Source organism: Manacus candei, unplaced genomic scaffold, assembly GCF_025592945.1.
Source record: "Manacus candei isolate 608988 ecotype Guabito, Panama unplaced genomic scaffold, ASM2559294v1 h1tg000049l, whole genome shotgun sequence".
Classification (NCBI taxonomy): Eukaryota; Metazoa; Chordata; class Aves; order Passeriformes; family Pipridae; genus Manacus; species Manacus candei.
Genome location: NW_026138097.1, coordinates 6,424,698 through 6,447,981, shown reverse-complemented (window position 1 = coordinate 6,447,981; position 23,284 = coordinate 6,424,698). Strand labels below are relative to the sequence as shown.

At 38.8% G+C, this 23,284-nt stretch overlaps 1 protein-coding gene across 4 annotated transcripts in view; it reads right to left on the bottom strand.

Annotated features, from left to right (window-relative positions):
- LOC127476215 (collagen alpha-1(XV) chain-like) overlaps positions 1 to 23,284 on the bottom strand; it is a 126,009-nt gene that overhangs the window by 54,096 nt on the left and 48,629 nt on the right. For 3 of the 4 annotated variants that reach the window (XM_051798866.1, XM_051798869.1, XM_051798868.1), the window contains 8 exons: positions 21,021 to 21,147; positions 19,631 to 19,749; positions 15,215 to 15,343; positions 14,279 to 14,341; positions 8,972 to 9,049; positions 7,897 to 7,959; positions 5,613 to 5,738; positions 1,923 to 1,985 (listed from right to left, as the gene is read on the bottom strand). In XM_051798866.1, coding sequence (XP_051654826.1) covers positions 1,923 to 1,985; positions 5,613 to 5,738; positions 7,897 to 7,959; positions 8,972 to 9,049; positions 14,279 to 14,341; positions 15,215 to 15,343; positions 19,631 to 19,749; positions 21,021 to 21,147 — 768 coding nt within the window. The remainder of the gene's footprint in view (positions 1 to 1,922; positions 1,986 to 5,612; positions 5,739 to 7,896; positions 7,960 to 8,971; positions 9,050 to 14,278; positions 14,342 to 15,214; positions 15,344 to 19,630; positions 19,750 to 21,020; positions 21,148 to 23,284) is intronic. The other variant, XM_051798867.1, reaches the window with a different exon arrangement.

The window sequence follows — 23,284 nt, the reverse complement described above, 5'->3', positions numbered from 1 at the left end:
CTTTCTATTCCTAGACTCTTTCATGTAAAACACATACCACTTATTACAATGGATACAGATTTTGGGTGCCTGCTTTGTAATATCTATACTGCGTTTTCTGGATAGCTGCTAGTTCCCATGTGAGCTGAACTTTTAACAACTCAGGCTTTTGAAATCACAACTCAGAACCTTCAGCCTTCAGAGACAAAAATAAATCAATATTCCGGCCATTTAAGTCTTGTTTTTTCATTTCTCTTACAGTATGTGAGCTTACAATGTACACTTGGGAAGCTATTTTCAAGTTCTTGTGCATAAAGCGTCTTGTAGGAGCTCACTAGAGGATGAAATTGTCCTGGAGACTTTGTCTCTGTTTTCTCCACATCCTTCTTGAAGTGGGGTGAAAAATATTGATTCAGTACTTAAAATGCAAACTTTGTAGCCTTCCATACTGGGTTTGCATGGCAAATCTTGGTAACGGGCAGGCTACAGGCATGGCTTCTGTGAGAAGCTGCCAGAAGCATTCCCTATGTCTGACAGAGCCAATGCCAACCAGCTCTAGGACAGACCCACCAGTGGCCAAGGCTGAGCCAATCAGTGATGGTGGAAGCACTTCTGGAATAACAGAGTTAAAGAGGGAAAAGAATTACTGCACAGGAGCAAATGCAGCCAGATTAGAGAGGAGTGAGAATACGCAAGAGGAACAGCCCTGCAGACATGAAGATCAGTGCAGAAGGAGGGGGAGGAGGTGCTCCAGGGGTTGGAACAGAGATTCCCCTGAAGCCCATGGTGAAGACAATGGTGAGACAGGCTGTGCCCCTGCAGCCCATGGAGGTCCACAGTGGAGCAGAGATCCACCTGCAGCCTGTGGAGGAGCCCTACACTGGAGCAGGTGCATGTGCCTGAAGGGGGCTATGACCACCTTCAGGAAGGAAGGGAAGCCCACACTGGAAGCAGACTCCTGTCAGGACCTGCGATGCCATGTGGGACCCATGCTGGAGCAGTCTGTTCCTGGAGGACTGTGTGTGGAAGGGATCTGTGCTGGAGCAGTTCATGAAGAACTGTGGCCTGTGGGAAGGAATCCTGTTGGAGAAGTTTGTGGAGGACTGTCTCTCGTGGGAGGGACACCATCCTAGAGCAGGGGAAGACTGTAAGGAGTCCTCCCTCCTGAGGAGAAAGCAGTGACAGAGCCAACATGTGATGAACTGACTGCAATCCCCATTCCCCATCCCCCTGCACTGGCTGGGGTGGAGGAGGTAGAGAGATTGGGAGTGAAGTTAAAGCTGGGAAGAAGGGAGAGGTTAAGGGAAGGTGTTTTTAAGATATGGTTTTATTTCCATTATCCAATTCTGATCTTTTGATTGGTAATACATTAGATTAATTTCCCCACATTGAGTCTGTTTTGCCTGTGACAGTAATTTCTGGTTGATCTCAACACGAGCCTTTCATCACATTCTCTCTGTCCATCTGGGCATAGAGTGGCTTTGGTGGGTCCCTGGTGTCCAGCCAAAGTCAACCATTCCTTTGTCTCCTGTTCGCCACATTAAATGGTTTGAGCTCCTTCAGACTCTCCTCACCTGTCACATAACGTGCTGTCAGTCTGTGCCAGGCTGGATTAGCTGGAGTTCTCTTTTTCCCCCTACAGACTCACCTGTCTGAGCCCAGTCATGAAGGGCTTTTTAGTGGCAAATCACAACAGAGTACTTCATATTGCATTTTGAATATTGCATGCTGCAGAAAATGAGACAGTATCCAATAGGAAATTCTGGATTTTTGAAAATGCCTGTTGAGATGTGTTCTAATAAGCCATTAGCCGCTGGATTCCAATAAAAAAATATTGAAATCAGCTGCTAATGTGTTGCAGGGACAACTATTTATGATTTTTGCAGCCTAGAATTGACAAAGATTTTCCACTGTAGTAGGAGCAAGACAGACATTTAACTTACCTTTTCTCCCTTCCACCCTGGTGGGCCAACCACTCCATCACGACCAGGAGGACCTTGAGGACCCTGTGGATGACAGTGAATCTAAGGCAGGTGCCATTCGAGAGCCCAGTTTCTAGCACATGTATTTAAGTATTTTGGACCAACTGATGATACAGCATTATCAAAGACTAATGTGTAGCACCAGGTAGTACCTCACACCATTAAGTTTTAACACTTTTATTTCTTCTCTTTTGAGATTTTGGCTTTGCATCAAAACAGTATTTAGATGCATTTTAATAGAAAATTATATCAAACAATCATAAAATAGTAAACAAAAATAAAACCCAGCATGATGTGGATATAACGTTAGCATGCAAAATAATGTTGCTATCCAAGAAGGTTTTGACAACATTACAAAAGATGCAATGAGGTTGAAATCCCCAGGTATCTCAGTTATCCACACTTTTGGCAATATCAATGCTAGATGAGACCCAGTTGAGAAAACCTTGATATTGACAAAATCAGAATGTGGCCAGGTAATTAAAGAATCATTAAAAGCAGTTGTGATACAGAGGACATGGTATCAAACAGGAGGCTTCTGTGTTGTCACTGCAAACAGAGAAGCCAGTAGGGTGACAGAGGTCTTGATTCACACAACTCTAGTGATACCCCAGCACGGGAACAATGAGGCTGGGCCTCACCTCTCCATGAGGGGGAGTGCTTGGTTTATTAAGACTCACTTTGTCAAGTGTCCCTAGGTTGCTGAGCCTGCAGGTGCATTCCTATACTTTTAAGAAAAGTACTCCTAAGAAGTCTTCCTGCAGAAAAAAAGGTGCTGCCACTTTGCTTTGGCTGATGGTGCTCAGATTGTTCATGATACCCCACTTTAATTTTGCCTTGAAAAATGTATATTAAATTCTCTACCCAATCTCCTGTGTTGTATCCATGACTTAGCATGCTTTTGAGTGAATAGGCAGGCTGGGAAAAACTGTCTTCATAAGGTCAATGAATCAATCAGTACAGGTATTGATGTCCAGCCCACAGTAACTACACATGCAAGAAAGGTAACAGTTACATGCCATTTTGCATGGCCTATATTTTAAAAATTGGGCTCTGAAAGCCTTTAATTAAATTTACAGGTGTGTATTTGGGCCTCTGGGGATCTTTTATATGTTTATTTATTCATTTGCTTTTGAGAAGGATGTAAATGGTTGCAGAAGCAGATAGAAAACATTGTTTTCCTCTGATGTTTTCAGAATCACCACAAAGGCTCACTTTTCCTACTGTCTTCATTTTTTCCTCTCTGCTTTTGCCCTTTGGATTCACTGTATGTCACAGAGTAACTAATGGATTACTTCCAATATTAAAAAGATCAGAAATATTTTCAGTATGTTTCAAACATTTTCATATTGTATTTTGGCATAATTACATAAACAGAAGAAGATTAGAAGAGAGGTTGGTCTAACAACAATAATTGTTCTAAAGTTTACTGGCTACTTCCCCTATGCTGCTCAGCAATTTCAAGTTCTGTTGTGCTAAAATTGCTTATTACCTTTAGAGATTTTGGGATAGTTTCTCTTTTTAGCCAGCAGGCAACATTGGGAGATTTGTTATTCTCATCAGAGTATATTAATGCATTTGTGAGCTACCTCAAATGAAAAAATTATGATAGAAACTATCCTTATACAATGCCATGAGGCAATTTAACTTCATGTAGCATTTAGAAAATGTGTAATCAGGTCAATATCACATCAGTATCAGATGCAATGTGAAGCTCAAACATTTCCAAGGCATGTTTCTTAAGAGAAGAGATGTCACATCACAAAGTCCTTGATTTAGCAAGGACTTAAGCCTGTCTGCAACTTCAAGTAATTGGCTAGTCTTCTGCAATTAGAATTCACAGCTGAAGACCCTTAATAAGAAAAATATTTCAACGTGTTACTAAATGAGGATTCCCATCCAAAAATTTCTACTGGGAATGGATTTCACTTCATTTACCCAGAGACTGTGCAGGATGACAGCTTCTTAGGTCATCTGAAATTGTGGGAATATGTGGGTCTGTAGTGTTAATAGCTGGACTTTTCCTTCAGCAGCCTGAAGACTTGTCCTGGTCTGATTCTTCTGAAAACATACTTCAGTAGTCTGTTTAACATTTAACTTTTACTTTTTTAGTTAATACGTCTCCCAGGAATTATCCTGAAAGTGGACAACAATTATTTCTGTTCCATCAGAGAATTGGGTGGCTACAAGTAATTAATGCCATGGCCTGTGAAATCCTAGATTACACAAGAGGGATTACATTAATATTTAAAATAAAAGATTAGTCAATACATATTTCTCCATTTTCTTTGAATTCATTTTTACATTATTATTTTATGGCAAATTTTAGCAATATATCCTAGGCCATTCTAGTTACTTTATCTTCTAAAGACATATAAGCAGCCATAGTCAGGAAAGTTGAAAGCATATTTTGAATTGCAAAGACACTATTATAGAGCACCTTTTAATCTAATACAGCACTATGTCAAATGCAGCAAATAAAGTATTAAGGTAACTGACTGTTTTACAAGACTTGTCAATGGACTTTCTTAAAATTACAGTTGTAATCCTCAATACAATTAGACCTGTCTTGGATTCAAAAGGGAAAAAAAAACTGTTGGGAGCTTAACAGTTTAATGACATCTGGTCAGCATTTCAGACTATTTTTTTAATTTAGAATGTCATCAGTAGGTGCAGAGAATAATGGATTTCACCAGCTTCCTATGCACGTGCTTCTTGAATCCCATATTAAAGATTTTCAGGTGCTTAATTTCTCTCTGCACAAAGGATGCTGTTTTCCACCTTGATGGCCAAACACTTCTTAGATATTGTATTAACTCCCAACTTAGTTATCCTCAAAAAAAACCATGCCAAGGCAGCTGAGATGTAATGAGATCTCCTTTTTAACATCTGTCACCAATACATTTCTTTAATATATGCTAATTACACCTTGTCAGATACAGTAATTGTGACCTACTTTGAAGGTAGTGTGAGTACAACTGCTACTGGCAGATGGTTGATAGGGAATAAGGGAACCATATTACTAAATATACAGAATTACAGATTATTCTGAGTTGGGACCCACAAGGATCATCAGGTCCAACTCTTAAGTGAACAGCCAGGGATTAAATGCGCAACCTTGGTATTATTAGCACCATGCTCTACCTAACTGAGTTAATCTATTAGTTCCAGAGAGGATTCTCAGAGCTGATCAATGCTAAAAAATTGGTTTTCTTCACTGAAAAAACCACTTTACTGAGGATTTATTAACAAATAGGTAACACTCAAACCTTAGCAACTTTTTTACAATAGAACTATATTTCACATGTCCACAGGAATAAGTGCTTCTACCTAGCTAAAGAAAAGGGAGTTCCTGAAAGAGGAAAATTCAATTTACTCTACAAATTCCCTGCAGCTTATGCAGTGTTGGTAAAAGGATTCTTACTTTTTACTTATTCTGGTCTAGATTACCAGTATCCACCTGCCAAATGTACATCCTGCTGAGAAGTAATGTGCTTTGGATAACAAGACTTTTCTTTTTGTGCAAAATTTGAATAAAATCCAACCTCTTAAATTAAAAATATTCTGCAATTTTTTTAAAGAATTACATAAACTGTCAGCCTTAGAACTTAGTGTTGCAGGACAGAAACAACATCATGTATGGGTACTCACTTCAGGGCCTGGTTCCCCAGAAGCTCCATCTTCCCCTGGTGACCCAGGAGGTCCTACACCTGAATCAGGTGCTGGCTTTCCTGGAAGACCAGGCGGTCCTGGAGGGCCTGGTGGCCCAGGAAGACCCTGGATAAATCAGCAGCACTGTTAGAAATTAGCCTAACCAGGTTCATTTTTATATACATGGAACAGGAAAAAGCTCACACATGATGTTCAGGTACATAAAACTCTCAGTTTGGGTTTCCACCCCACTTTTTCTTCATTAAGAACCAATTTCAGTTTCACATATACACTCCTTTCGTAGGGTCACACTGATCTCCTATGGCAAATATGGGTGCTGAAAGAAATGAGGCTGCACACCACACAGAATTTGATTTTGGGATTTGTCCACCGATCTTTTACACCATTCCCCTTTTATTCATATTCTCTTGTAAACAGTACCCAGTGTTTGTCTTTTAGTTAATCGAAATTCCCAGGATCATCCTAAACTGGTGTTTTGACCCTCCCTCCGCATCACATTTAACTGTATTCAGCCACGGGAAAAACACGCAGAGCATGAAGGCCATAAAGCGGTGTTCTCTTTGAGAACACAGAACTCCCTTTATCAAAAACACCAGGCAAGGTCAAAATGCTCCTTTTTGACCCTAATTAACTGAATGCAGGTGCTGCTGACTTAACTTGTTCCCGCACCTCCCTCACCCTTGTTCTCTGAATTGTGCCACTTCATGGCATGCATCAGCAAGCAGGAAATTGAAAACCAAAAAAATTTGTATCAGCTCTCTGCAGCCCAGTAAAGACCTTAGACAGACATATCCTGAGGATCGATCTCAAGTTAGGAGACTTAACCATAATGAAACCAAGGGATCATTGTACAGAGGGAAGTGGTTAGTTTTTTCTCAACTACCATTTCAAAGGGTTTCTCCATGCTGTTTTTGGAGCACTAAGAATCTCTACTCATGGTCAAGGGCTTAGTGCTGTAAAAATGGCCTCTACTCTGAAGATCTATCCTGCATAGACATGAGCAGATGTAATTAAATTGAATCAAATGAATGAAATATTACTTTAGAAGAAATAGTGCGTTTGCAAATATTCTCTATCATGCAATTCTATCCTTGTTGCTGCTTGCATTAGCAGGCAAACACGTAAAGTTGGAAATTTTGGGCCATGTCACTGAAAGTCAAAAAATCTTTAATTCTGACTTAAAGTCATCTAAGGGATTCTGTTAGGAAGAGGGTCATCTTGGACTTTCAGAACAGTTAACAGAGCTTTCCAAGCACTCACCTGTCTCATTACCTACATAGGGCATCTAAAGAACCTCCTAAATCAGGCATGATAACTAACTTTCAGCTTTTGGCAATTGTGTTCTGAAGAGCCTTGAGAATAAGGTATTGAACAAAACAAGAAAGGAAAGAAAAGAAACAGAAGTCTTGAGGCAGAAACCAGTCTGAGAGAATGAAAAATATCACTAGCTGTGTTGCAAAGGAAAGGCCTCAGTATGCTATAGCATTCTGGAGTTCATTGGAAACACGATGAACTCAGAAAGCTGCAGTATTACTGATGTTCAGTTTGTCAGGAAGCTGCACTGTAAAGCATTTCATACAGACACACTCATTTGTTTAGAACAGGTACTCCAAATTCAAAAAAGCAAAGAATAGTATTACCTTCCAGTGACTAAAGGGGGCTAACAAGAGAGCAGGAGAGGGACTATTTACTGATAGGACAAGGCAGAGATGGCTTCAAAGTGACAGAGAGTAGGTTTAGATTAGATATTAGGAAGAAATTTTTTACTGTGAGGGGGGTGAGGCACTGGAACAGGTTGCCCAGAGAAGCTGTGAATGTCCGATCCCTGGCAGTGTTCAAGACCAGGTTGGATGGGGTTTTTAGCAACCTGGTCTAGTGGAAGGTATCCCTGCCCATGACAGAGGGGTTGGAACAAGATAACATTTAATATCCCAATCCAGTCCAAGTCTTTCTACGATTCTATGGATCTATGATTGCCACCTCTCTCCTCTTTACTGTCTTCTCAGAATCAGATTAAAAGCATTTTCTCGTTTTTAAAAGTCCTCTTGCTGTTATTTCTTTGTTGTCCTCCTTTCTCATACTTCTTCCCCACTCACATACATTAAGGCCTTTTCAGATCTTGAAATGAAACCCTAGAAATCCTTTCTGGATGCTGTAAATGAAGCATGTACAAAATTTACATTTTGAAATTGACCTTATATGATCTGGAGGAGTAAAATAAAGCTCTTTACTATGTTAATGAGAAATATCAACATATACTTACAATTAAAATCTCAGTCTCTCTGTCATTATCTCCAGAACCTGATTCTTCGGGTTCCAGTCTATTCTGAAATTAGGAGAATTCCATTTTAAAATATTGCTTCTAAAGGTGATAAATGAAAATATCACTTGACAATTACTGGAAATACAGCTATAGTCAATATCCTTGCAGCAGTGAAATAAATTATAATACAACAAATACATTTCAGTCACATTTCTGTTGTTTCATACCATCTTATTTTGCAGACACTGAGCACTATATTTACCTGCAGATGCCCTATGAGCACAGTGACAACCATCCTGCAGGACACACATGCTATATGACTAAGTGAACTGAAGATGAAGCAATATCTCAGACAAATTTTAACTTCAGAAAGATACCTGTCAAGATTAAAAATATCCCCAAACACATATCTAACAAATAACCACTGTTTCCTAGAATGCGCCTATTGGTTAAAAAGCCAGATTCTAAGATTCTCACAACTGGAATCAAAAGAGGCATTTTATAAGAAAAAATTAATATACTGAAGCTTTTTCTAAAGTATTTTGTTAAAAAACCACTTTAGTTCTTGATGAGTTTCATAGCTGTGTATGTTTTGCAAACTAAAAACCAAAGCACAGAGAGAACTACTACCTGAATCTGTTATTGTAGTACAAAAGCTAATGTTTCAAAAGTCTGGGAGTTAAGGATGTACTGAGACTTCCTCCACTTCACTCCAGAAGTAAAAACCTTGAAACTTGGTATCACAGAGAACAAGAAAGTTAAGGTGGTGCAGGACCTGGTGTTCACTGTTTATAGAAGTGGCCTTTGACTAGGTAAAGCTGTTGGATTGGAGCACATTGTCCTAGGGATCTGTTGCTGCCTTGCTAGTCTCTTGAAGTCAGAGAATGCTGGGTGTTTATGTAGCTTACAGAATGCACACACCTTAATCAGGCATTTATTTGCACTTCTGCATGACTGTTTTAGAAAACATTATTTTATCTATGGCAGTCAGGCTACTTTCCCAGTGAAAACCTATTTAGTTCTGGATTCCTCTGTGGCAAGCTGAGCTCATTGACAGAGATCCTCAAATACTCACTAATCCTCTGGAAGGAGCAGATGGTCCTGATGGTCCTGGTAGTCCGGGGGGTCCTGGCAATCCCTCACCAGGATCACCCTGAAACGGGAATTAAGATAAACCAGCAAGGATTTAACTATATAAATACTATAAGCATTAGCTACAATCTGTGTGGATTTCCAGTCACAAGAAACAACAAAAGCAACTGCTTAGATGCTATGAGCAGGGTTGAACTTTGTTCATTTCTAAGACAAGCTCTCAAGAAACATGATCTTTGCATTGGCAAAGAAAGAAAGATCTCTTCCTTTTTTAGCTTCTTCAATGAATTTGCAAATGTACAAGTAGCATTGACAGTATTAGACAGTGTATATATCTTGCCAGAATAAAGTTTTACTGTGGAACTTGCATTTTTAGGATATAAATAAATACATTTGTGGTCACACCACAGATCTGTAATGCTTTTTCCAATACCACCACATCATGATTTTTTTCCTATATATTGATCTTTATCTAGTGTCAACACAATGAATGACACTGTTCAGATATGTGTCATTTTCTTTTATAATTAGTACCATCTCTTCTACTTTGGCTTTCTTACATTACCTCTGACATTTTGCTGAGGTTAGTTTGAACTGCTTCAGCTTAAGATGTTTGTTAATTTTAATAATTTTTCTGCCCAAGTCCAGTATTTTTCACTGGAGTCAAGAGTTGAGGTTCTGCCTCTACTGATCTATGCTTTACCCTCTAACCTGCCAGTTTACTATTTGAGATTATGAGCATTTTAATTGTGTTTTTTAAATTCACATATTCAGTTACATAGCAGGAAACACTGACTTTTACCTGCCTCTTGGTCACTTGCTCTTTATTAATTAGAGAATTAATTAGATAAATGTATTCATTCAGTTCTTTGTTCCCTGTGGCTTTGTCAAATGGTTCCTATAGTGATACTTCAGTCATGTCCACAGAGAATGTGTTTAATTCATTTGGGGCTATTTTTACTGTCTGCCAGTGTGTTATTTTACAGATGCTCTTCATTAATTTTAACATATACTTTGCTTTTCCAGTGATTATTACATTAGCTTCTGTCAGTTTTTGGTGTTTATTTTCATGCAATTTCTTCCACTTTGTGTGTGGAAGACAAAAAATCCCCAGCTCTCACATTTGGATCACAGTCATTATTTGGAAGCCTAACTGCAGCCATTCCCTCCATAAGGAGCATCTCATGGATGTATCTCTGTGCAGAACATGGACCATAGTGGAAAAGTGACAACCAGCTGCCCACTCTCCACTGATATGTAGCACCCCATTCATTCCCAGTTTTCCATTTTCAGTGAGAAGAACCAGAAACAAGCAGGCAGTTCCTCAAATTTCAATATTATTATGCTGAAAAAAAAATGCCGATTCTCTTTGAAGAGCATAACTGGTTTGAATTTTTGTGTGTTCACAGATAATTCTTTAAGCTTTGCTCCCCCTGTGAACACAGCCAGTCCTAGGAAATCACACTGATTGGGATAATGAAATGATTTTCTGAACAACTAATAACTTAAAAATTATTCACATGTGTAAAAGAGGATCAGATCAGTGTCTTCTTCTTTGTCCTGCTTTCTACCGCAGGAATTGGGTCTGTTTAAAGCATTGCCTCAGAGCTCAAATCAGTCCAGCAGTTTAATTAACTAGGTAGCCTCATTACCTCAGGGATGGTAAGATTGACGGAGAGATAGACAACAGGTTAGCAAAGGCGTATAGTGCTTTCGGAAAGCTTTATAAAAGAGTTTGGCGAAATAAACACCTGAAGAAAAGTACCAAGATCAGTGTTTACAGAGCCATAGTGCTGTCTACTCTCTTATATGGATCTGAATCATGGATCATCTACCGCCACCACCTGCAGCTCCTAGAACGCTTCCATCAATGCTGCCTCCGTACAATCCTAAACATCCACTGGTCAGATTATGTGACCAATACATCTGTTCTAGAACAGGCAGCAGTCACAAGTATAGAGGCCATGTTACTGAGAACACAGCTGCATTGGGCAGGACATGTCTCCAGGATGAAGGACCACTGCCTCCCTAAGATTTTGCTTTATGGTGAACTTGCCACTGGCTGCCACAAGAGAGGAGCCCCGAAGAGAAGATACAAGGACTCCCTGAAACAACATCTCAGCCTTGGCCATATTGATCACCATAACTGGTCTACTCTGGCCTCCAATTGGGAGATCTGGAGACACACCACCTATAACGCTGCTGATGCTTTTCAGAAAGCACACAGGATCACCCCTGAGGAGAAAAGGCAACGGAGAAAGAATCATGTCTTGCAGAATATACCACCTAAGGAGTCTTTCCACTGTGTCTTTTGCAACCAGACACGTCTATCTCGTATTGGCCTTTTTAGCCACCAGAGTGCTTGTAACAAACGTGGGTAGTGCCCTTCCCAAATCTTCGTTCGCAAAGCCTAGCCATGATGATGATGATGATGAAAGCATTGCCAAGAAAAAGCTCTGCATATGAAGCTGTCAGTTTTCCTTAGTGCTTTTGAACCTATTGTTAGGATTTTTAGTGCCCAATTGTTAACTTATTTTCACAATGTCTCTTTGAAGTGTCCCTTGAAAATATTAGTCCAAATTTTAAAATGAAAATCTAAGCTTAAGATGTCCTTACTAAAATAGTCATAAAAGTAATAAGGAAGAAATTACTGGAGTTTTTTCCTTCCCAATATATATTTAGCTCTGGCTAAGCTGCTTCTCCTGTTGCTGAAATATTCTCCTTCCGATGGCTATTCTAATCAATAAACTAAGGCTGGAGACCTTTCTTTGGCCCTGAGGTCAGGTAGAACAGACTGGCTGGGCTCACAGTACTTAGTTGGCCCTGGGCCTCCTTTTAGCTGTGTATGTTCAAAGCTAGTATTTTGAGTACGGGATTTTTGTGCACTTTTCATGAAATAACATGACAACTGTATTGCAATCCATCAGCATGAGTATTTCAAAGTAAAAAGCCTACTGGATGGCACTGGGAGAGCACAGAGCCAGCCTATGCACAGTCTCATCTTGCAGCGTAGTGGGAACAGTTAACAGCTAATGTTACCCTCGAGACATTGTCCGAGAGAGGTCTATTTGACATGGGTCAAAACATTGTCAGGGACCACGCTCACAAGTCCCAAATATCAGCAAATCAGTCAGTTCCTTGCCCTGTTCCATTTGGCAGCGTAGCTGTAGCACTTGTTGCTGAAGATCAGAATGATCAGAATGATCACCTAATAGCAGCTGCAGTTGTAGCAGCTGCAAAATAAAGCTGCATTTGCAAATTTTCACTTAGCTTATAAATAGAAGAAATGTAAACAACCATAATCTTGACATCTTTCCCATTTGCTTTTTTTTCCACTAAAAGCTGTTTGACTAATTTTACAGTTTCCTAACATTAATTATTTATGTCAGTACCGAGCACCCTGGAAATTACTCTGGTCACAAGAAGGATCAAAGCAGATTTGCCCGAAACATAAGAAGCTAATTATTGAATGACATTTAGGCCATTATTTTTCCACAGTGTGACTGGCAAACACTATAGGGGAAATCGACCCTTTGCTAGAGGGATTACAGTAGTTCCACAGCACAGAAGAGTGAAAAGAGGCTCCTTGCAAGTGTCCATAGAGAGGGAAGACACTATCTGCAAGGGGGGTGTATCAGGAAAGAGTAATGTAGAGAATTAGCCAAATGGGGTGAATAGTAATAGAGAATAATGGACTACAGGCACCTGTAGTTCTGGACTACATCCAGAGATTCTACTCCTGCTTAAGGGCTTCATCAAAAGTCATGGAAAAGCTGACAAGTGTGTAGATATGTTGTGAAGCATTGACGAATATTCCAGACACAATGTGTCTGGGAACAGTGCCAGCTCAAATGAAAGCATGAATTCCTGCCACCAATGGGACTATGCAAGATGATACCTTTCCTCTCAGAAGCTGCTGTACCACAGGTTATCGAGTCTAGGGGGAGGCGTAATAGTGCATATGCACTGTTCCAGTGGTGGCTCTTCAAAAGCAGAATAACCATTGCTTCACTCTGCCATGCAGCTCACTCATGCAAGGGCTGACAGGCTCTTGAGTCCATGTACTTTCTGGGGCAAAACCAGTCTGACTGTCAAACCTACAGAGCAATGCTGTTCTCTGGATACTCATCATCATCATGGCTAGGCTTCGCGAACGAAGATTTAGGAAGGCTCTATCCACATTTGTTGCAAGCATGCTGGTGGCTAATGAGGCTAATACGAGATAGACATATCCGATTGCAAAAGGCACAGCAGAAAGACTCCTTAGGTGGTATATTCTGCAAGACACGATTCTTTCTGCGCTGTCTTTTCTCCTCGAGAGTGATCCTGCGTGCGTTCTCAAAGGAAGCAGCAGCCTTATAGATGGTGTGTCTCCAGGTCTCCCGATTGGAGGTCAGAGTAGACCAGTTATGATGATCAATATGGCCAAGGCTGAGATGTTGTCTCTGTATACAGTGTTGCCCAAAATGGGCAACTACTGTGATCTTAATTTCTAACATACATTGGTCATCACTCAAGACCCTGTTAACTCATTTATTGCAGGATATTTCTATTTGAACTATAATGTGCCTTTGAGAATACCAAGATATACATGTGATTAATTACCAATACTACATATGGAATAGTTATTATTAGTAAAACCTAGAAACTGTGTATTACTATTCTCAGTGCTGATCGTGCGATTTATCTTAGAAGCACTGAGCTGGCTGGTAAGTGCTGTAGATAATTCATCTCTGTTGGAAAGTGACTGTATTGTTCTGGTAAACAGATGAAAGGGATTATTAATTTGGCACTTGGAGTAACTGTCTGTATACCAATTTTGTGTACAACATGAACTTTAATAACAGATTAATCTATTTTATCTCACTTTGTCTCAGAAGAGATACAAGTTGTTACTTCAGATGGTTTAGCTCTTATTTCAATTATGTTCATTTCCTAAGGGTAATTTGATTACACTACCTCAGCTAAATCACTTAGCCAGTGGAGTAAGTTGCCCAAAGTGGTCATATATAACAATTGACTTTTCTTTATTAAGTGTTCAATATACCTTCCTTAGCTCTCCTGTGAAAATGCAACTTTTTCTATAACTGAAATTTATTCATATCCTTGAAAAATACTTAGGATTCTGTTATGGTGACCTCCATGCATTCCTGGATGAACAGTAGAATGTTTAAATTCTTCCCATGATTCCACATCTATCTCCCAGACCGTACCAATACAAATATGTACAAATTAACATATCTCTAAGCATAAATGGTACCTGATTGTTGTTTATTAACAGGACACATACCTTTTCACCTTTTAGGCCTGCTTTTCCTTTCAGTCCTGGCAATTCCTGAAGTCTATTTTTACCCTAAAAGAAAATAACTTTTTTTAATTAGACATTATTTTTTGTGCAGGTTAAACAGGCTGTACACTTTCAGCAGAGGCTGGATATAAGGGTGCTAGTTTCTAACTTTTGGTTTCCGCAGTAGAATGAGATTTGGGACTTGGACCTCTATGCAGCTGGCAGCTCACAAAATCTGCCTCTCACCACTACTGCACTTCCCACAACAAAGAGGCAGAGGAACCACTTTGTGAGTTTGGGGGATACAGATGGAAACACTTGGCAGGCTGTATTTGGATTTCACAGAGTGCTAACTGGACCATCACAGTACTGATGACAAACATTTTGAAAACTGTAATGTTCTGTTAAAATAAATAGTGACAGCTGTCTGAGAAGTCCTCTTCAAATTTTCTGTCTCAGGCATTTACTTATCTGAGAAGTAAGAAAATCTCGAAATATTGCAAAGTTGCTGAATATGCCTACAGCAGGTAAATTCTGGGCTAAAATTCTGCCTCTTCCCTGACAACTTTCAAACTATGAGGAACTGGACATTGGAAAGAAATCTAATTTCATACAAAAGTGATAGTCAACAGAGAATAGAAAGATGTATTTGTAACACACTACTGCAAACTGCTGCTCTGAGTGCACCAAATCATACCATTAACCTTAGCCTGTTGCCACCATCTGCTAAAGCATTTTTTGTCTTGACCCACATGAATCTATTCAGTTTCTACCAATTAGGATGCTTCCTGAGGACATACATCTGGCTAAAATCCATCTTGTAGAAGTACAACTGATGCCAGTGTGTAAGGTTGTGCAGTTACAGCCCTTCATGCACGTGTGATGGCTGGCTATTGCCCTTTCTTAAATATATTCTTTCAACAGATAGAAAATACTCACAGGCTGATCAAGTTGTCCAAGTTTCCTTGGAGGTCCAGGAGGTCCTTGACCTTTTTTTTGCAAATCTTCTGCTCCTGACCCTCCTAGAGATCCTGTGGACCCGTCTTCTACTTCCTGACCTTTCTGGTCCTCAATAAATAAAATATGATATATGAAAAACGTGTTGCATTACTTTTCCCATTTTTCCCTCTTTCTTTCCTCCCTTCCCTCTTAGAATCCTTGCCTTGTTCAATGCAGTCACAAACCTTATAGGCACTATACAAACAGTATATTCCATTCAGCAAAGATAATCCATATTAGAGCTCATTTATGCACAAATAAGTTGCTCACTGAGCTGGTTACCATGATCTAATTTTATACCTGCATAAATCCACACAGTCTAAATCAATAAAATAGGTTTGAAAAAGGCTGTTTTCCCAGACTGAGTCTGTCTGGGAGAAAATTGTGAGAGTTAAAATAGACATGTTTAGGAATGCTTCAGCCAACTCCCCCAAGATCTACAAAACTGACAAAAGAGGGTTATATGTCCAGTTTGGTAAAAATGTGACAGAAGATGAAACAGGAAAACTGATAGCAAAGAGTAAAAATGGACAGCAAACAAGACCAAAATATTGCTAAGCATTAGTATTTAGTCAAGAGAAAGTAAGAATAATAATAGGAATAATTTAAAATATTCCAGGAATAAAATAAAACCTTTCAGGAATGAAGCTCAGACACTAATTCATATTTAAATTAAAATCCAGTGTACAGAATGGAACATTTAAGTAATTACTGTATTTTGAAATAAACACTAGGATTTACTCATATTTTATAGCACTGATGAAATATTTTGAGTTCCATTAGCAGCTAATGAAACTAGGAGAGAGGTAATATAGTAGCATTCCAAGTATTTTAAAATTAGCAGGATGACAGCTTTTAACAGAAGAACTGTTAGCTGATTTTTTAAAGACCTTTCTGGGTTTTGTCACAAGGAAAGGTCCCAAAGTCCAGCCCAGCAATTTTTTTTTTAATCTCGTCTCATTTTTTCCCATCTGAAAAAGTGTTAGAAGAGAATCTATTTAGTTAAGCTGCGGGTAAGACCATAACCTGAATAAGATAACAGGACTGTTGATACAGATTGTTAACAGTACTGAAGGAGCTAGTGGATGTCATGGTAGGACCCCTCTCAATCATCTACTAAAGGTCTTGGGAGTATGGGGAGGTTCCTATTGACTGGAAGATAGCCAGCATTATTCCAGCCTACAAAAAGGATGCAAGGGAAGATGCAGGGAATTACAGATCTGTTAGTCTAACCTCAGTTCCTGGAAAAATTAAGAAGAAGATTATACTGAGTACTATCAAAAGGCATTTAAAGAATACTACAATCATCAAGCACACTCAACACGGGTTCCCAAAGGCAAAGTCCTGTTTAACTAATTTGATACCTTTCTGTGATGAGGTCACTCACATAACGGATGAAGAGACAGAGATGGATGTGATTTTTCTGGATTTTAGTAAGGCTTCTGATACTGTCCTTCACAGCATCCTTTGGGACAAGTTGTCCAAGTGTGAGATGAGCGGGTTTATGGTGCACTGGGTAAAGAACTGGCTGAAGGGCAGAGCTCAAGGGTTGCAGTGAATGGGTCTACATATGGCTGGTGACCTGCCACTAATGGCATTCTTCAGGATCAACTCTAGGGTCAATTCTGTTCAATACGTTTATCAGTGACCTGGCTGCAGGAGTTGAATGCACCATTACTAGGTTTGCAGATGATACCAAACTGGGAGGTGCTGCTGACTCCCCCAAAGGCCAAGAGGCCTTGAAGAGGGATCTAGAGAGATTGGAGCATTGGAGGAAGGAGTATCACCAGGCACAAGTAAAAACTGAGAGATGAATGGCAGTAACAAATTTTTTTATTAATATTTTCTAAAAGATTGCTCATTAGCATATTATATAATCATCGTGGTTATCTATGCAGTGAAAAGCATGTAGAAATTGAAATAAGGTCAAGAAAAAAACTTGCAAAGATGAATAAGTAGCAAAACTACTTGTCACAATAGATTTAAGCTTTATGTGTTACACTTCTTAAACCAAGACTGGATTTTTATTTAAGAAAAATGGCCCAAAACTGGGGGATAAAAAAAAAAGAAAGATTGCACAAATAATAGTTCATCTGACATTAAAATTGCTGTTTTAAAAAATGTGAATGCGGGCATGAAAATGTTAGAGGAATTATATTTGGAAGTTCTCCAACAAATATTAAAACCTCTTGTTTGTCATCTCCAATGGATCACCCATGACCTAATGTTTCACCACTTGTTATAACTTATCACAGTAAATACAGAAGACCCTGTGAGGAGCAACCTTAAACACTTAACTAAACACACACTATGTGGATCTTTTATTCTAAATTTCTGCCATTCGTGATGCTGTACATTTTCTGGCAAAGAGAAACTGTCATAACTAACTACACTTTCAATCAATACAAAGAATGGATTTCTGGCATAGGAGTCACAAAGGCAAGAGGAAAGAAAGGTCATTATATATTTTCTGCTTAGAAAAATCTGTGGTGGTTGTTGGATTAAGAATATTAATTAATGAAAAATGTACTGCCAGCTGATTATTTTGAAATATGCTGACAAGTAATGCAAGTATTCGAGTAGCTGGAGCTCGAGCCCTCCAGCTCACGGGATTCCAACCAAATGAGTGACATATGTAATTCTAATTTGCAGAATCCCACAAAATTCAGGTTACACATTACCTTTCAAATGCAATAGGTATGTTATCTTTCAAAGTCCGGTATCTCACCAGAGAGGATGACTTTGCTACCTATGGGATAGACACTCCCCTTGGGGTTTGTAGTACCTGCAGTCATGTAGGCTGGTGTACTCTCCATGTAGGAGTTAAAAGGGGCTGCTGTTTTCCTTAACTCTGTGTGAACATCAAACCAGAGACAGGCTACAGACTTGCATTTTCTCTTAATTTTCTTGTCTAGAAGCCAGGCCTACAGGAGTCTACTCAAACGGAGAATCTAATTTTATAAGGGATTTGACGAAGAGTTATTCTGAAAATTTGACTAGCCTCAATGCTTTGAATGTAATTTACAGTTATTCCTAGCTCTGGCAAAATTGATTTGCCAGTTAAATTACAGCCCATCTTTGTAAGAGTTTCTTCTGCTCAGTAGTGTACAAGTCACTTGATGGTCACACACACACTTTATAGAATTGCTTTTTCCATCAGGAGGGATCTTGAAAGGAATGTAAGCTTGGATGCTTACAACAGGATGGCCTGACCAGGTTTATTGGAAGGCATCTCTGACAGGCAAAAGATGTCCAGTATCACCTCTCCTAGAGTACTTCTAAAAAATGTCCTGGCAGTCTAGAGAGAAGCTCAGCATGGCTGTAACCTGCATTTGTTCATGGAACTACTCCAACACAGACATGAGTAATATAAGGACCCCAAGAAACTTCACTGACTTGCCTCAACTTTGATATAAGGCCATCTATGGCTGTAAAGTTTGCTCAGTCCTAATAATTCATTAGTCAAAGCATCTTTTTTTGTGAATGCTAGAAAAGTTGCTTCTTACTTGTTTAATGGAATTTTCTTCTCAGGATATTTAAGTATGCAGCTGTCAAGAGGCAGCATACACCGCCTTCTTAAAGAAATAACTAGGAGCTGCAGACAATTCTCCAGTGCAATCCACCCAGTCATTCCCTTGTCAAGACATTCACTAGACAATCAGCCTCTTTGATGGTAATTCAAGTAAGATTGGGCTTATAAAGAGATAATTTGCATAAACTATTAATTTTCAGATTAGTCTCTTGTCAACTAAGGAAAACCACTGAGACACATTTTAGGCATGAATTCCCCCAAAGTTTAGTGTGGTTTAGCATCAGTCTTCTGTCTGGATCACCTGATAATGAAGGAGTGTGATAATGAAGGACTTCTTTGCACTTAGTACTTCATACAGAAGCACTTGGTGTAATTTTAAATCTGTTTATATGTCCTGTTTCAGAGAAGGAAGTAGGACTTTCACCTCCAAGGTGGTTACTGTGACTAAGACCAAGATGTTTGCTTTTTGGGCATAAAAATTGTGGACTTTTATGATGAGGATTTAGCTGGTTATTTTCTTTGTTTCTCACTTTCTTAGATGTAAAATTAAAAAAGAAGCAAAACCAAAAGAACAAATTCATTTTGTTAGACAAAAATCTCAAGCCCATTTCAATGGTTATAGATGCAAACTTCTATGTAGTGTTAGTGCTTTTCAGTCTGATATCTTGAGAAGATATTCAAGAATTTAAAAAGTAGCTTTTATTTTGCCATGCTGCTAAGATGGAATAGCTAGAGGTACCAACTCAGAGAAAGACCTGTAATTCACAGATTTTCCTGTTCTTAGGACAAAAAGATAAGGTGTATGATAAATCCATTATACAGACCTCCTCTCCGCTTACTTCTGGCAAAACACCAGCAGCAGAGCCATCTTCTTCTCTTAAGATTTTCTGCGTGACAGTAGTAGACTCGCTGTTTCCTTGTCCAGTTTCCATGACAGATGAATCTAAATAAAATAATCACTTACTATTGAGAGAGCAAAATAAAACCTGCCCAGAGGTATTTATCAGAGACAGATGCTGCAAGTTGTACAAAGAAAGTAATTATTTAGATTATGACCAAAATTAATATTAATCACCAAAGATTAATATTAATCATTTTATAACTCTGAAAATTTTAAAAGGAAAGAAAATAAAAGTGAGAGTAAAATTACAAAACAAATGTCTGTTTTAAGGACAAGGGCTGTATTGCATCATAATTTTTGCCTCAAGTCCTAGTCTAATGGTTACCCATTTGTCAGCTATATAACATAAAAAATAAGAGGTAAGTACAACAGGTACTATCTGCAGTATGTACAACATTTAAATAAGAACATTATCTTTGGCCTTATTAAGACGACCAGATTTTCTTTCTGCTTTCTAGGAGTGCACTGAAGTTGTCTTGCTAGCAGAGGACTGGATTCCTCAATGCATTATGTCTTACTCTCATAGCTTTGCTGCCTACACTTACATCCAAAACACCCTACTGGTGCACTAGGCAGATTGACATTCTATTCAGGGAACAGAAGTAGGATATAGTTATTTATTCAATGGCGGTATTCAGTTTTATATGAAAGGTTGTGCTTTTCTTTAACAGGTCACCAAATAAATACCCATCTTAATCCCTTTGAAAGGTACCACATGGCTTCAGAGCCAGTAGGACTGTTTGCAAAGGTAGTCTCAAGGGGTGCCATACTTCTTACTGACCTGAGCAGAATGAAGAGGATTTTTCTCCTTTCATTCCCTTTGCTTAATGCTTACACTTTACTAGAGTGTTGTAGAGTGTCCCAGTAGCAGCTCCTCAGGTCAGTTTCTTAGTTTTATCCAATTTCCATTTTTTTTTATAATTTCAAAATATAAACCATAGTTCTGTGACTGAAATTTTCACACTACAGAAGGGTATATCTGTTCTCTGCATTTTTAACAGTGAGACTGAGATATGTCCTTGTATGGAGGGAAAAGTGAGAGATGTATTTAACGCTGGCTATAGTTGCTACCACTTCGCAGTTACTACCTTTGCTGCTAATAACAAATTGCAGTCTAACAGACAGCAGTTTCAAAAACCAAATGTTTGATGCGCCAATTCTTTTCTAGCACACAGGATGTACAAACCCATAGGATTTTCATTTCCTGGCAGCACCCAAAATATGACAGTGGTTTTTCATACACAGGGAAATGACAGACTCAGAGAACTAGAGACCCCACTCCCCAAATAAAATCCCCAAACCCGAGGCAGTGCCTTGTTCTTTTAATTTAGGTGCTTCAGAGGTTTCTTCTGATCTCTGATTTCCGGAGAAATCATTTTCTTCCAAATAAGACAATATAGTTGGGGGGGCTTCCACCGGCTCAGCCAACGTATCCTCAGGCTAAAAAAAAAAAATCCCAAAGAGCTGTTTAGAGTAAAGGCTTATCACATATTTTAAAGCAAGAATCGCTAGATTACCTTCCTCAAAGTACAGTAATCAGAATTGCCACATCTATGAAGCAAAACATAAATCTAGATCTTTCCCAATTATTATCTTGCCAGTATCTGTCATTACACTTATGCTTCCTCTAGGAATATTAACTGTCATTGCTATCATGAAAACCAAAATTTATTAATGGCCAATATATGCACCCTCTTTCATTTACAAGTTTTTAATTTATTTCACCTTCTATCTCATTTTTCTCTTTACAGTACTAATCTAGTTTCTGCTTATCAGCAGATGTCACACCTATTTGGTCAAGCATCTTGGGAAAAACTAACAAAATACCTTTGAACTCCATTCCTCCAAAGCAAGTGATGTACACTTGACAAACCCCTAGAGAGGAAGAAAACCACAAGAAATGTACACTTCTCACTGCAGGTCTAAGAGCCTGGTTGGTACCCCCTGCCTCCCCAGGCTGTCTGTGGGTTGGCAATGGGTGGCCACTTCGATAGCCTTGCATCAGCTGCATGCAGGAATGTAAAGAGCCTACTCCCTGCTGGAATGAGAGACCTGGAGAAGGGCTGTCTCAGTGGAGTGAGGAGATTACTTCATGCAAACCTGCATGTGCAATTGAAATAAAATCTAAAAGTGATGTTGCCAGGGTAACCTGGAGTAGAATTACTGGACCACGCATCCTGGTCTTGAACCAGGTTTATATGTGCAAAATGCCATAATAAGGGTTTACTGAAATTGTTCCTGAGTTGTCAGTGAAAGGAAGAGAGGTAGCACCATCCTTTAAAATTGAGGAAAAATTTCAGGATACTTCTTGTTATTGAGAAACATATTGAAAATAGGCTTTAGGGCTTCATTTGAAGGAGAAATGAAATTTTTTCCACAGCTGGCCAGATATGATCCCCACTATAGCTAATGAAAGTACTTTTATTTCATTTATTTACTCCACTTGAGAAAGAAACAGATTCATGTTTCCTTTGCTTTTATTTCTTTTATTATTATACATCTTGTTCTTGACATTCTGTTTCAATTTCATCTCATTCAATTTCAATTAATCTTTAGAGACGAATAAACTTTTTTATGCACCTTGTTTATCTGAATCATAGTAAAAGTATGTTGTTAAGCTAGTCACGTATTACAGGGTTTTGTATTTTAAATCTTTAGTAAGACTGGATCTTTGCGACTTTGGAAAGGAAGACCAACTTTTCTCTTTAAATGCAATGTCCAGTGACTTCCCTCTGCTGATGCAGAGTAACCAATACTTCACATAAACAGTAGAAAATAATTCACACAATTTAGAATGTGTCCACTGCATAGTCTATAAAGCATTCCTTCTGTTTATTACTGACTGTTAAGATAAATAAAAGAACAGTAGGACAAAGATTGGAAAGCTTTATTTTGAGAAATAGTTATGAAGAAAAACTATATTTTCTGTCCTCTGGTAATGCAGACAAGACTTTCTGTGGAACCTAGACCATCTTCTTACAGTTTAGGCTTCTTTGTTGACAGTTCTTGGCATCCATACATACACCCTAATCCAGAAACTGAGGGTTTTCCTCAGTGGGAATATTCTGAACTAATTCAAATAATGCTATCCATTCCTACTGCACAGTATGGAAGAGTTTACTAGAAAAATACAAGTTAGAATATACACCATAAACACTGCTAAGTGTCTTTATTCAGAGATATAATTTCAATTATGACCTTCGGTTTGTTCATTCCATCTCAGCATAGCAATTTGCTTTGAAGTACTGATTTGTTATTTTTCAGAGTAGAAAATAAATATAAACCTTCTCAGAAATGTCTGTCAGTGGCTGTACTGATTGTTAAACTGTCATTTTTTTCTCTGTCTCTTGCTTAATATTTCTAAAGAATAAACCCATTAAAAGTCCATGGGCAGTCACTCTGGAAGGCATACAAATCCCACGACTGCTTTTAAGCGTTTCTAATTTGACAATAGCATTAAACAACAGCATTTTGCTGAGGGAGACTACATAATTACATGCTGGTATAGCCTTTGAAATTCTCGAGGCAGTTTGGAAAAAACTATGTGTGTAATCCAAGGAAATACTTTCACATGAAG